We start from the raw sequence: 13364 nt of genomic DNA on the forward strand, positions 1-13364 counted from the left end.
AAATTTCGAGTTTGTTTTTACAATTAAAGCTTTAGGAAAATGAGAAAGGGAGGGGGAGAGAGAGAAAAAAAAAAAGAGACAAAGAGAGTAAAATCGTAAACTGAATTTTATTGAGAACTGTTCGAGGCAAGACTTAAGCTCAAAGCATCCTAAAGCCTATTTGAGGTCCACAAGCCTTAAAAGGAAAAAGTCAAATCCTCAAGCTCAAGTCAATCAATTGAGCTTTCATCAAAAGGGAAATGGTGGAGCTGAGCTCAACACTCTTTAACACTAAGGACCACACCTATTTTGACACAATCAATATTACACATATCTCAAGTGAAAGTTAGATGATAAGCCTTATGAATAGTCCCACACCATCAATTTCAAAGAGTAAGTAATTCTCTTTGTGCTTATACGAACTAAATACTCTCTATATTGAGTTAGACATCAAACGGTACTTGTGTCGACAACACATTGGTGTGAGTATTTTTACAAGTTAGCTCACATTTCGCTCCAATGATATGTCTAGACCAGAAAAGAAGGTTGAAGAAGTGAAGAGGGCTCAAAGCGAGGTACATACACCAACATATTTAATTTTTACATTCATGAAAGTTTAAGGGTCACACTTCTCTAGGTGGTTTTCACAATTTTGTCTAAAAACCCAAGACCTTGAAGGGATTATAATGAAAAAATAAAGCTGTTCAAATATGAAAATCACACCTTTCTAAAAAGAAGAGAGAGACATTTAAACATTAATAATAAAACATTACCAAAACCAACGGAAGACGAACTAGTTTATCTTTTCGAAAAAGAAAACAAAAAAACAAAAAACAAAATCATTTTGAACCAAGCAAAGAGCATTAATGGTGGCAAAAACAAAAAGACAGAACCCCAAGGATTCAAATCAGGGCCATTCATAATTACTTAACTTTCCTTCCTTGTTTCCTCCAAACTCCAAATCAATGGCAAAAATCTGCAGAAGCCGAATTGCGAATCGGGAAAAAGGGTCCTATTGAGTTAACTAATCTTCTTGGCGCGTAAAAGGGACAATCTTGGTGCCATTTCTACCTCTCCTTCCAGCCATGGCAATGACGATTTCTTCCGGCATTCCTCAAACCGCTCCTGCTGTTCCTTTGATGCTTTCTAGAGACCAACTGTTTCATCTTTTCAATCGCTTCTCTCTCCTCACTTCTCTCTCTGGTTCTAATTTTGTATTTCCCCCCCTTTTTTCTTTCTGCTTTCCCACTCCTCATTTCCCCTAAATCATCCTTTTCTTTCTGCCCTTAATCTTGCAGATGTGAAGAAACGGATTGCCCATGCTGTTAGGGATGATAAACAGGTGAATCTTCTTCAAACTTCGTTGCTACTTTAATGGATTTTTTATTTACATGTTTTGTTTTTGCTTGTTACTGCCTAGAACAAAATGGGGTTTCATTGCTTTTCAATTGGGGAAATGGGTTTGTTTTATTTGTTTGTATGTTGTTTGTTTGGGGAAATAGGGCAGCTTGAGCGCATTTGGGCTAATCTCATAGGACAACTACCCAATTCTTCCACATCTGGTTGGCAGAAAACTTGTGGTTTCTTATGGTGGAATTGGGTCTGTGAGGAATTTCCTTTTAAATCTCTATAGCTCTTCCATCTGCCAATCTTCTTGCTGTGTTCTTAAGTACTTTTTCCTTTTTGTCCTTATGTTATGTACCTAGCTCTTAGGTTCATACTTTGATTTGGGGGGTTTTACAAACCATAATGAATTTGAGTTTCTGATGGAACTGTTGATGCAACTGTAGATGATGAGAAGTATTTGGTACTTCAATGAGTTGTTCTTAGTCTGGAAGCTTTTGTTGCCTTTTGCAGGAAGCTGTTGCTGTGACAACAGCAATTCAGGAGGAGATTTTTTCTGAAATGGGGATTGGTCAGTCTTTTCTAGTACATTACTGTTTGTTAAGTTTTGCCTATTCTTTTGTTTGTCATTTTCCTTGAAATCATGAATAGTTGTTTTTTCTTCTTCTTTTGAGCGTCTTTTTGGCTCAATTTTTCCCATTTGAATAGTGGAAACTGCTTGTTCTAGTTTCTTGATAAAGAGCCTGTGAAGCATCTTATCTGGTAGTGGCTTCGTATTCTCTTATGATTTACAGGTTTCTCTCCAATTCCATAAATTTTAAACTTTTTGTTTGATCATTTTGATTCTAGTGTTCTGTTTAACAAAGCTTGTTTGTTTACTGATTATTTTGGCATTTTATAATAAGCTTTTGGAAAACAAGACAACCAAAAATTCAATACAAGTCATCATCAAAGGGAGCATTAGCAAATTCTTTCTTTGATTAAAACATACCTAAAACTTCTCTTTCTGCTGGATTTCTGCTGGATTGTTGTGTTATTAGCTTTAACACAATTCACAAGCCATCTTTCACAATCCAATAACCTAGAACATTTATGCTTGTGTTGATCTTTGTTTCTTCTACAGACGCCGGATTTGGTATATCCTGTCTAGGGAAAGTGAGTTCATTTTACGAGAATGATCACGAGCTGATGGTTCATTTCTACAAATTTGTCGCTGTGTAAGTCATCTCTTTGTTTAGAACAATACCTCTCTAGCCTCCTAAAGGGGAAAAAAAATGCAGAGTTTAAGACTGTCTTTCAACTCATCATATGAAGTGAAAATGTAGTCTTCTTCCTTTTGATTTGTTCTGAACTCTAGCTCATGGATCAAATGAAATTATTCTGAAAAAAATGATAGGGAAGAGATGGCTTGTGATGAAGCAGAGCTTGAACCAGATGAGTTTGCTGAAAAAATGCATAATCAACAACTACTACATGAAAAGGTAAGGTGACAACCTTTATTTCCCACATTTATGGAAAGCAATTCTTTTGAATATGAATAGTATGCTTGGAAACTGAATGTACTCTTCATACAGCAACTGGAGATGCTGAAACATATGCGCAAGCTACACTCTGATGATCAATCCCTCATTCTCGAGAAGGTTTGCAGTTCTCTATTTCAATCTACATAAATAATGAGAACCAAATACTTTTCAACAAGAACTATTTTGAGGGAAACGATGAACAAATTGTAATACGATTAAATTGTTGTTTTAACTACATATTGGTGTCTTTATGTTTCTGTTTCTCGTTTGTGTCTGCAGTTGCACCAGCAGCTGGAGAGTGCAGAATTTGATAGTTCGGCATCGATTATGTCATCAGAAGATATTCAAGAGATTGTTCAAAGGAAGAGTCTCTCTGTTTAGTCATTGACAAAAAAATGATATGCTACATGAAACATCTACTATACAAAAATGTCGTGCATTCAAGCGCACGACTGCACCTTACTGAAAAAAATCTTGGCTTCCTTGGCCATGTCTAAGTTAAATAGTTTAATTTGCCGAAGCTTGACGAGATGAAGGAGAGAGGAGAGTACTATTAATTTTCATACCAAGATGAAGCCAACTTTCATATCATAAAGCCAAAACTTGTTCCAAACTCTAAATTAACCAGTTACCTTGGATTAATCAGGAAGTAAGACATTGGATTAATCAGGAAGTAAGACATAATCCTGACAATTCATTACAGCCATTGATGGAGTTTGGTACTTCCCATGTAGAAAAGAAATTAAGCTTTTTAAACTAATAAAAACACCGGTAAGGATTTGAAATAGTAGATTAAGTTCCCTTCTATTCTGTCCGGCCTGCTCTTTTGTTGGCCTCAGCTGTCTGCAAAACAGATTCAACGGGTAATGAATGACCGTCAAAGGGTAGAACCTACGTATAGATAATGTTGTCTCAAAAAGGGCTCAAGCCAACAAACAATCACACCGATCAATTATTACATTCAACTGTTATTTGGGAATGAAAACAGTGTGCAATCATGTCCTCAAAAAGTAGAATGCCTAATTCCATCAATCGCTATGCTTATGCAAAAATGAGGCAAATGGTTCTCCCTGCGAGAACTGGTCTCCACCATCTTTAGTATATTCTAAGATAAGGGTAGAGTCTTGATGAGTTTCCTCCTGTTTCGTCTGGAAACTGGAATAATGGAGCCTCATTCTATGTATTAAGCTCAGGAGTCAGTAAAAAAGTAGATCGAACAGTCAATTGAAACTACCCAGCAAGAATCTTCCTCTATATAGCTGACAATGTGCAATCGGCATCGATTGAGATAGAAGATTAGATGTGTTTTCTCATGGTTGTAAGAGTTTGAGAAGATTAGTTTAGTTCCATACATCCTACATTATTCACTGACAGTGCAAACGGTATGGAATAGTGAGAGAACTCCTCAGGATATAATTTTGTATGAAAGGGAATATGATCTATAAGGATAACCTTAAAGAAACAGCCAAGAAGAGTCATGTAGAAAAGAGACTCAATCAAGCCATCAACGGCCAACTTAGGCAATTCAATTCATAGAATCATAGCTAAAACACTAATCTAACAATTAAAACATTTATCCCTTCGTGATACATATGCCCTAGATATAGATTGACCTAACAATCTAAAAACATTAACCATATTATTCTCACCTCCAATAATTTCTTTTTTCTAGGGTTCAGAAACACGTTCCCGTGCCAAGAAAATATGCATAACCAAAATCAAGGAGAAGCTTCTTTAGCCTGTAGATTCCAATTTGTCTCTCCAAAATCCCAATTTCATTTGATGCTCAAGACTAGAAAGGGGACTAAACTTGTCGAACACATAAATTCTACATAAATCAAACCTAATTACCTTGAAGATTTCTAAAATTGAAGAAACGCAAACTCGAGAAACAATCAAACGAGTACCTAATTCACGAAACAGTGAAAGCTAGCTAGAGAAATTAAGTGAAATAACTTCAAAATAGCAATTAAAAAAAAAAAAAAAAAAAAAAAAAAAAAAAAAAAAAAAAAACCCAAATCGTTACCTAGCCAGATCCAACGATGATGTTATTGATGGGGATAAAGATAAGCTTGACGAAGAAACCGACGAATCCCATCACGACGAAGCCAATCGCTGTACGAACCGCGACCTTTGTGAACTCTACAAAAATCTCGCGAAACAGAGGAGATTGGTTAAAAGATGTCCGCCAAAGTTTGAAACAAAGAGATGAAAAGGAATTCGGAAATTATACCTTTGCGATCGGGCTTGTGACAACGCTTGACGAGACGTACGCTGTCCTTAGCGAACTCCCGGAGTGGATCGAAGACGGAATCAATGGCGTCCATTTTTGTTTCTGGTGCGGGTCGTCTGATGTCGAACAAAACAAAGAACCAAAAACAAGAAGACGAAGAAGATAGCCAAATAGTCAACTTTGGAGAAATTACTTAAACAGCCAATAAATATCATTTGACTATAATTTCATCACAAATTGTCGATATGTCCCTTTAATTTATGGTTTCGTTCTTCCACCCGGTAAAGAAAGTTACTTGGTGTTTAATAGACCCTAATGCAATTTTTTTTTTTTTTTTTTTTTTTTTTGGTTATGAATTTGTGGGTAAAAACAAGCCACAATGGGAACATGAATATTAATAAATATATCAACCAATATATCTCAACAAAATCCACAAATGACCACTTATTTATAGGAAATTTTGGCAAGTAAAAAGTGACACACTTGGACACTATGCATAAGTCGTTGAATGACACATAGCTAACACATGTGATAACGAGAAAATGACATTTGGCATTGGACACTAAGCATGACACTAATGGGCTTCTATTATTTTTATATAATATTTATAATACCCCTCTTAGATGCCCATTATATATATGAAATATGTCTCATTACAACCTTACTAGGAAAAAACCACATGGGAAAAAATCCTAGTGAAAGAAAAAAAGTACATATTTCATATAATTTATACTTTTGAAAGCTTCGATAAAATATGTTTTGTTCTATCTCTTTTAATATATCCTTCTTTGATTTGGACTATGCAAGCTGTGTTGTTTTTGTATAATATTGTTGGAAGATTTTTATTAGAAGACAAGCCACACGTTTCACGAATATGTTGAGTCATTGACCTTAGTCATATACATTCTCGACTAGCCTTGCGAATTGTAAGAATTTCAGCATGATTTGAGTTAGTGGTCGTTATAGTCTATTTCATCAATCGCAATGATATAACAGTTCCTCTACACGTGAATAGATAATCTGTTTGAGATCTAGTTTTGTGTGGATCAGATAAATATCCAGATACTGCATAACCAACTAGATCAAAATTTGATTTACTTGAATAAAACAAACCTATATCGATTGTTCTTTGGAGATAACGAAGTATATGCTTAATTTCATTTCAATGTCTTTTTGTAGGAGAAGAACTATATCTAGCTAATAAATTTACTAAAAATGCAATATCTTGTTGGGTTTTATGTCCTAAAACTCGTGGTTTGTAAATAATAAAACTTATTCTGAAAATTCAATAAGTTGTCATTGAAAATACATATTGCTTATTTCGTTTTTAGAAATAAATCCAATAAACTAAAAGATCCATGACTACTACATGAGTACTTGAACTTTATGTGGAGACATAAAAGTGGATCAGGTTCGAGTAAATAGTCAAAATGATATATAGTATATGAATGATGTTGGGTGCCTTATTCTGGTAACACTATTGGATGCGGCCCACTCTGTAGTTGTTACAAGGAGTTGTAATGTACTATAGACAATGTGATCCTAATTCATACATGTTATGACATGAGGAATGGAGGCATCCTATGCAATGCATTTGTACAAGATCGAACCACAAAATCAGTCACTCTTGCTTTATAACACTGTTTATTGTTTAAGACTGACTATTTTAAAACGATGACCTAGGTAACTTGACCTTAATTTTGATCTAACTATGAACTCCTGTTTATTTGGGATTATCCTTAGATTTGCATAGGTGAGGGTTGACTCAACAATGTCAGCTCAATAAACCTCCATTCAGGTGTAAGACCGGGTAGATAGTTGGGGACATAGGGTGCAAGATGGAATTCACTCCTACCCACTTTTAGGGATAGTAGAGAGGTTGTTCCCTTAAGTGCTGACTCCGGGTCTTGAACAAGGGGCCCTACCCTCTCATTGACCCGAGAGGGACTCAGTTTGTTGATTGGATCACAAAACAATTGTTCATTGGACGATTAGTGGGATTTAAGAAATATGAGGTAATCTCCCGCAGGGGGGGGGGGGGGTAATCAAGGATCCATAAGCATTCAAATTCACTAATTTTGACAGAAACTAAAACATGTTTTTCTAAAAAGAGGGTTTTAAGAAATCGTTTGTACAACAGTATACTTCACTTGATATCACCATGAACCATCTCAAAGCCTTCCCTACTATGCTCTTGGAGCTTTAGACAGAGTTGTGGGACTCAAGAACAACTTGAAGAGGTGAAGAACAAAGAAGAATTCACAGTAGCCGATAAAAGGAATAGTTTCTTCTCACAGTAATTTTTCTTCCTTCTTCTCAAATAACTCCAATCTTCTTTATATATTGTAGATGAACATGCAAAGAATTGGAGTGCATGACTTACAACTGATGCTTGGAGAACCAATGAAGAGAAGATAATGGCCTTTGTGTGAGCATGAAGATGAAGGTAATGGAAAAAGTTCAATCTCCATTTTGTGCAACATGCATAAATTGAATTTTCATTTTTCTTTTTTAAAGCATAAAATGATTTTCTTAAATTAATTTAAATTATTAATTAATTTAATATCAAATATTAAATTAATTTTTTTGCATAATTATCATCTTCATATATTTAAATCATGTTTAAATATATATTCTCTTGTTTCATTTAATTTGAACGTTTCAAATTAATTTTTCAAGCTACCCTAAAGGTTATCTATTTACGAGCTAGTAGGGGAACCTCGCAAACCTACAGATCATGGGCTCCAACGATTCGAGATTAATCGGTTAAACTCATTAGTCCTATCTAACCCCCATTCATTAACTAATGGGACACTCCACTATAGCCTATAGTTGAACTCCCCTCACTGTAGATATATTATGTCTACTTAATAACCATAATTAGTAAGTCGATCCTCCATAGATTGTTCGTAAACATAACTAAGTCAAAAATACCATTTTACCCCTGTGAATACATCTTGTTCCTTAAGTAATGAACAATTTTGATTCATAATCTCTATGAATCAAATCCCTTCTCTATCATAAGAAGGTAGGGCCCCAATTGTTCAAGACCTGGAGTCAGTATTTAAGAGAACAACCTATCTGCTAACCCTAAATAGGGTAGGAGTGAATTTCATTTTGCAAGACTATGTCCTCAGCTATTCATCCGGTCTTATCCCCAAAATGGTAAACTTATTGAACAGTGTTGTTGGACTACTCTCACCGTTTGCAGATCAAAGGATAATCCCGAACAAAAAGAACTTCATAGCTAGCTCAGGATTAAGATCGAGTTAACCTAGGTTATATAATAAATGAAATAGTCAGTTTTAACAGGAAACGGTCGTTATAAAGAAAAGTGACTATTTTCGTGGTCCAGTCTATATGCAGACTCATTGCATAGGATACCCTCACTCTCATGTCTCAACATGAACGATTTGTGCATCACATCGTTTGTAGCACATTACAACTTCTTGTAACAACTATAGAGTGGACTGCATCCAATAGTGTTACCAGGATGAGATACCTAATTTCAACCATATACTTATTAGACCATTTAGGCTATGTACTATCAACTTGATCCTGTTTATGTCACTACATAAAGTTACAACATTCAGATTATGGCCAAGGATGCATTTATTGGATTTTCATAATAAGATGCAAAATCAACAAGTCATTATTATTGATAAAATAGAATGTTTAACATGAACTGTGAGTTCTAGGACATTCCCAATAAAACAGACATTTGACCCAGTCGTTAGTACGAACAACCTGTGAAGGGTTTACTAATCATGGTTATATCGAGTGGACATAATACATCTACAGTGAGGGGAATGCAACTATGGGCTTTAGTGGAGTGACCCATTAGTTAACGAATGGGGGTTAAATCGGTGTAAAGAGTTTTAACTAATTAATCTTAAATCGTTGGAGCCCATGATCTGTAGGTCCACAAGGACTCCCTACTAGCTCGTAAATGGATTAGCTTTAAAGTAGCGTGATAAGTTAATATGAAACATTCAAATTAGAATTAAGGAAATTAGTAATTCTATGAGATATAATTACGCTTTTAATTTTGAAATTAAACAGAATTAGACAATTAATTAATATTTAAATATGATTTAAATATTAAATTTACAATTTAATATTTGATATTAAATTAATTAAATTATTTATTATTAATTTTATTAGAAAATTAATTTTTGAAATTAATTTTGTAAAATTAGTAAAGTTTTTAATTTTGAAAACTAAATTGATTTTGGAAATCAATTTATAAAACAAAATTAAAATTGTAAAACACAAAAGGATTGGAAAATCAAAAGTTGGAAAACTCCACTCATAGCTCACTCAAAAACCACTTATTTTTGCTTCAATTCTCTAAGCATGAGCTACACCTCATGCAGGCTTCTCCATTATATGATAGTCCTGTAATAAATAGAGAAGATTGAAGTGGAAATCGAGCATGCATTAGTTGAATTTTTGCTGAAAATTTGAGTTGAAGAAGGTGCTCTTCAAGTAGGTACAACAATGTGTTTCTTCTCCAAATTCCCTTCATTCAAGCTTATTTTGAGTCTCACAACTTAATCTAAAGTTGCAAGAGAATAGTAGGGAAGATCTTGAGGTGGTTCACAACAAGATTTGGAGAAGATTTGCAGCTAAGAATCGTGATTCAAGGTGTTCTTCAAAGGTATGTGATGAAACCCACTTTATATTTTATGAGCATGCTTAAATTCAAAGCCAAAATTAATGAATTAGAATGCTTATTGATCCTTGTTGCTTTCGTTGCATGTTTACTTAGACTAAAATCAGTAGCCGAATTGTCTAGGTTAATGAACCCCTAGGTAGAACATTCAGTGGGATATACTTGGGGTATCTGATGCTTCATTTAAACCTCTCATGTTTCTCCCTTTATTCTTCACACCGTGAGATCTATCCTCGGCCTCGTGGCACCCTGAGAGTGTCCCCTTAAAGGATGGTATTTAGGTAGGTCAAGATCAAGGTGGATGGAGAGAATATTCATAGTAAGTGGGAGCGGGACGTGCGACAGCATATCCCACGGTCTCTCTCGTTAGGTTGAATAAGGTTTCTGCGCATCGCCTTGAGGCACCCTGGGAGTGTACCCCTATAGGATGGCAGTTTTGCACGTTTATTTTTTTGATCTCTTGTATAGGATAAGGTTACTTAGTCTTTTGTCCTAATCTACTTTTTCCCTACAATGGGCGCATTAGGGTAGGACTCTGGGGCCAAAAATGAGGGGCTACGCTTACGTGGAATTGTTAAGGATTAACAATTTTAGACCGAACAAATGGTGGCTGTTAGGTCCAGTTCCAAAAGTTGTTTCTATCTAATGGTTGAGAGTGTCTCATCCCAATGAAGGGGCATCTGATCACCTCACCGGTGACGTTTGTCTTGCCTTGTTGGGGCTTCATTACGAAATAGAAGTCTTATCACTTATGGTACTTGGTAACTATTTTGCTAAAATTAATTCAACGGTTTTAAAATGGCTACAATCACTATTGCTTTGCTAAGCATTGATAAATTAGCTGTTGACAATTACGCTAGTTGGAAACATATGATCACGATAATACTCATCATCGAGAACCTTATGTTCGCCCTTACGGAGGAGCATCCTCCTATTCCAGCTTCTAACGCTGCTCGAAATATTCGGGAGGCGTACGAGCATTGGACACATGCAAACTAGAAGGCTCAAGCCTATATCTTGGCCAGTCTTAGCGACGTGTTGTCCAAGAAGCCTGAGCCCATGGTCTCAGTGCGTGAGATCATTGAGTCCCTGCGGGGAATGTTCTGACAACTGTCTGGACAGCTCAAGCACGAGGCGCTTAAATACATCTTCAACTTCAAAATGAAGGAAGGCACCTTTATTCGTGAACATGTGCTTAACATGATGGTCCACTTCAATGTGGCGAAGATGAATGGGTCTAGAATCGATTAGGCCAGTCAGGTTAGCATAATCCTGCATTCATTGCCGGAAAGCTTCCTACACTTTGTTAGCAATGCAATTCTTAACAAAGTGGAATATATCCTTGCAACACTCCTCAACGAGTTGCAGACATACCAATCTTTACTGAAAAGTAAGGAGAGGAAAGGACGTGAGGCAAATGTTGCCTCGTCTTCAAAGACGTTCCATCGAGGTTTGACCTTAGGGACAAAGTTTGCACCTTCTGCCTCTTGTTGGGGATGATGCCCTAAAGTCTCGTGTCCTGTAGTTTGTAAACACATTTTGTACTGACAATTATGATGTATAATATATGATATTTACTTCACTTATTGACTTTGCAAATTGGATGTTTTATTTGCTTTACCATAAACCAATAAACTAAAATCCCTGGTTGTCATTTTGTAATTTAAGCATGTATGTGGTGACATACAAGTGGATCATGTCTTAAGTGATAACTAAAATGGTCTATAGTATATGGATATAGGAGGGAAACCTTATCTTGGTAATGCTATGGATGTGGCCTGTTTTTGGGAATGGTTACAAGTGTTGTGACTTGCCATAGATGGTCTGATCCTTATCATTCGTGTGGAGACATGCGATCGAGGGCGTCCTATACAAAGAGTTTGTATAAGACCTGACCACGAATCATTATATAACACCATTCATGACAGAGACTTCACTTCATTAGGATGACCATAGGTAACATGACCTCAATCATGAATGAGTTGGGAACTTCTGCCATTGAGGGCAGTCCTTTGATTTGCATAGGTGCGAGTGGCCAGGTTGCCGACTCAAACCTACCACTTTGAGGATTCGTCTAATTTGGAAGCTGGGAACTCAGTTACACAAGATGGAATTCACTCCTTCTTCGAAGCAGGGATAAGAAGATAGATTTCTCCTTTAAGGGCTGATTCTGGGGCTTGAACAATGTGGCGCCATACACTTTCTCATGGCCTGAGAGGTGTTCACATATAGTAAGACTATGTTGTATTGTTCATTAGAGGGATCAGTGGTACTTAAGGAGTAAGATGTAACTACAGGGGAAAAATGGTAAATTGACCTAGCTGTACTTACGAGCATCTGTGAAGGGTTCTCGTACTGATGATTGGTTATATCTAATGGATACAAAAATATATTTATGGTAAGGAGAGTTCAACTGTCAATCTTTAGTGGAATGTTTGGCAGTTAAAGGATGATGGATCTCATGGCTAAAAAGTTTAGTCAGCTATTCACGTACAATTGGAGCTTCAAGCCATAGGTCCATAAAGTCCACTTGGTAGCTTGGATTCAAGTTGGGAATCAGTTTTTAGGTCAGTTTGAAATGTTCAAATTGACAAGAGGTAATTGAACTGGTTAATTATATATGATATGATTGATTTTATATATGAGATACATTAATTTGGAGGAAATTTATATCTAGTAGAGGAGAAAACATTATGGTTGATATATGATATCAAACTATAGATTATGAATATAATATGATTATATTTATTATTTATTAATTTGGCCAATTATCCTTTCTCCGTAACCGTGTGTTAGTGGGGAGTTCCATTCAATTTTCATAATTGAAGAATAAAATGAAAATTGTTTTCATTTTGCAAAGATATTGAAAGGGACACGATTAATAGCTCACGGAGCGTTTTGCATTCGATCGCTTAGTAATTCAGAGCCTATACGATAGCTTGTGTTTACTGCCGAATCGCTTACACGAACACACATCTACTAGACGATCGCTTACCTTTTCCTAAACGTTCACTTAGCGCCTGAGCTTTACTAAATGATCGTATAGACGATCACTTAGCTTTTCCTACATGATCGTGTACTTCGCCTAAACGATCAAGCACCCTGTCTACACGTTAGACACTGCTTTCTCCCACTTCCTTGATCGTTGTATACGATCTCTTTTCCTTCTCCCCTCTACCAAATCCGAACAGAGCCCACTCTTTGAATTCTCACTACGAGAATACTAAGGGTTCCAAGTGGTAGTATCATCCCCATCTTTTTCGTCTGTTCGTGTGGAGTTGTTCATGGTAAATGACCGAGGTATTGCTGAATGATAGCTCGATGTTCCAGCGAGAGCGAAAGCTTCCGTTCGTGGAGAGAGCGAGATTTCAAGTGAAGAGAGTCTTCAACTGGTAAGTTTACTCGTTCTCTTGTTTATTTATCTCTAAGCATGCCGGTAATTTAGTAGTTTGATGCATATCTATATGAGTGAATGTAAATGTGGTATTCTGTCACAATGCTTTTGGAAAGATTCGCTTCTGCTCAGACGTACTCTTGTATAAGAGTTCCTTCACGTCTAACATTGGAAAGTGGAAGAAAAAGAAGGGTGGTAAGGGGAAGGTGCCTGCTA

At 36.2% G+C, this 13364-nt stretch overlaps 2 protein-coding genes across 2 annotated transcripts; one reads left to right on the top strand and one right to left on the bottom strand.

The window, feature by feature from the left end:
• Positions 1 to 833: 833 nt before the first annotated feature.
• On the top strand, positions 834 to 3357 carry LOC120068461. The gene is made up of 7 exons (XM_039020249.1): positions 834 to 1182; positions 1278 to 1321; positions 1837 to 1894; positions 2447 to 2540; positions 2720 to 2804; positions 2898 to 2963; positions 3126 to 3357. The coding sequence occupies exons 1-7, from the start codon at positions 1065 to 1067 to the stop codon at positions 3225 to 3227; spliced, it is 567 nt and encodes a 188-aa protein (XP_038876177.1). The 5' UTR covers positions 834 to 1064; the 3' UTR covers positions 3228 to 3357.
• Positions 3358 to 3449: 92 nt separating this feature from the next.
• On the bottom strand, positions 3450 to 5292 carry LOC120068471 (protein transport protein Sec61 subunit gamma-like). The gene is made up of 3 exons (XM_039020260.1): positions 5080 to 5292; positions 4873 to 4988; positions 3450 to 3689 (listed from the first exon to the last, which is right to left on the bottom strand). Exons 1-2 carry the CDS (start codon positions 5171 to 5173, stop codon positions 4873 to 4875), a joined length of 210 nt encoding a protein of 69 aa, XP_038876188.1. The 5' UTR covers positions 5174 to 5292; the 3' UTR covers positions 3450 to 3689.
• Positions 5293 to 13364: the final 8072 nt, after the last annotated feature.

The sequence above is a fragment of the Benincasa hispida genome, chromosome 1 (genome assembly GCF_009727055.1).
Source record: "Benincasa hispida cultivar B227 chromosome 1, ASM972705v1, whole genome shotgun sequence".
In the NCBI taxonomy this organism is placed as follows: Eukaryota; Viridiplantae; Streptophyta; class Magnoliopsida; order Cucurbitales; family Cucurbitaceae; genus Benincasa; species Benincasa hispida.

Coding starts and splice junctions, on each gene's coding strand:
- LOC120068471 (XM_039020260.1), bottom strand. CDS start 5,173: ATGGACGCCATTGATTCCGTCTTCGATCCACTCCGGGAGTTCGCTAAG. Junction 4,989..5,079: donor TCACAAGCCCGATCGCAAAG/GTATAATTTCCG, acceptor AGATTTTTGTAG/AGTTCACAAAGGTCGCGGTT.
- LOC120068461 (XM_039020249.1), top strand. CDS start 1,065: ATGGCAATGACGATTTCTTCCGGCATTCCTCAAACCGCTCCTGCTGTT. Junction 1,322..1,836: donor CTGTTAGGGATGATAAACAG/GTGAATCTTCTT, acceptor TGCCTTTTGCAG/GAAGCTGTTGCTGTGACAAC. Junction 2,541..2,719: donor TTCTACAAATTTGTCGCTGT/GTAAGTCATCTC, acceptor AAAAAATGATAG/GGAAGAGATGGCTTGTGATG.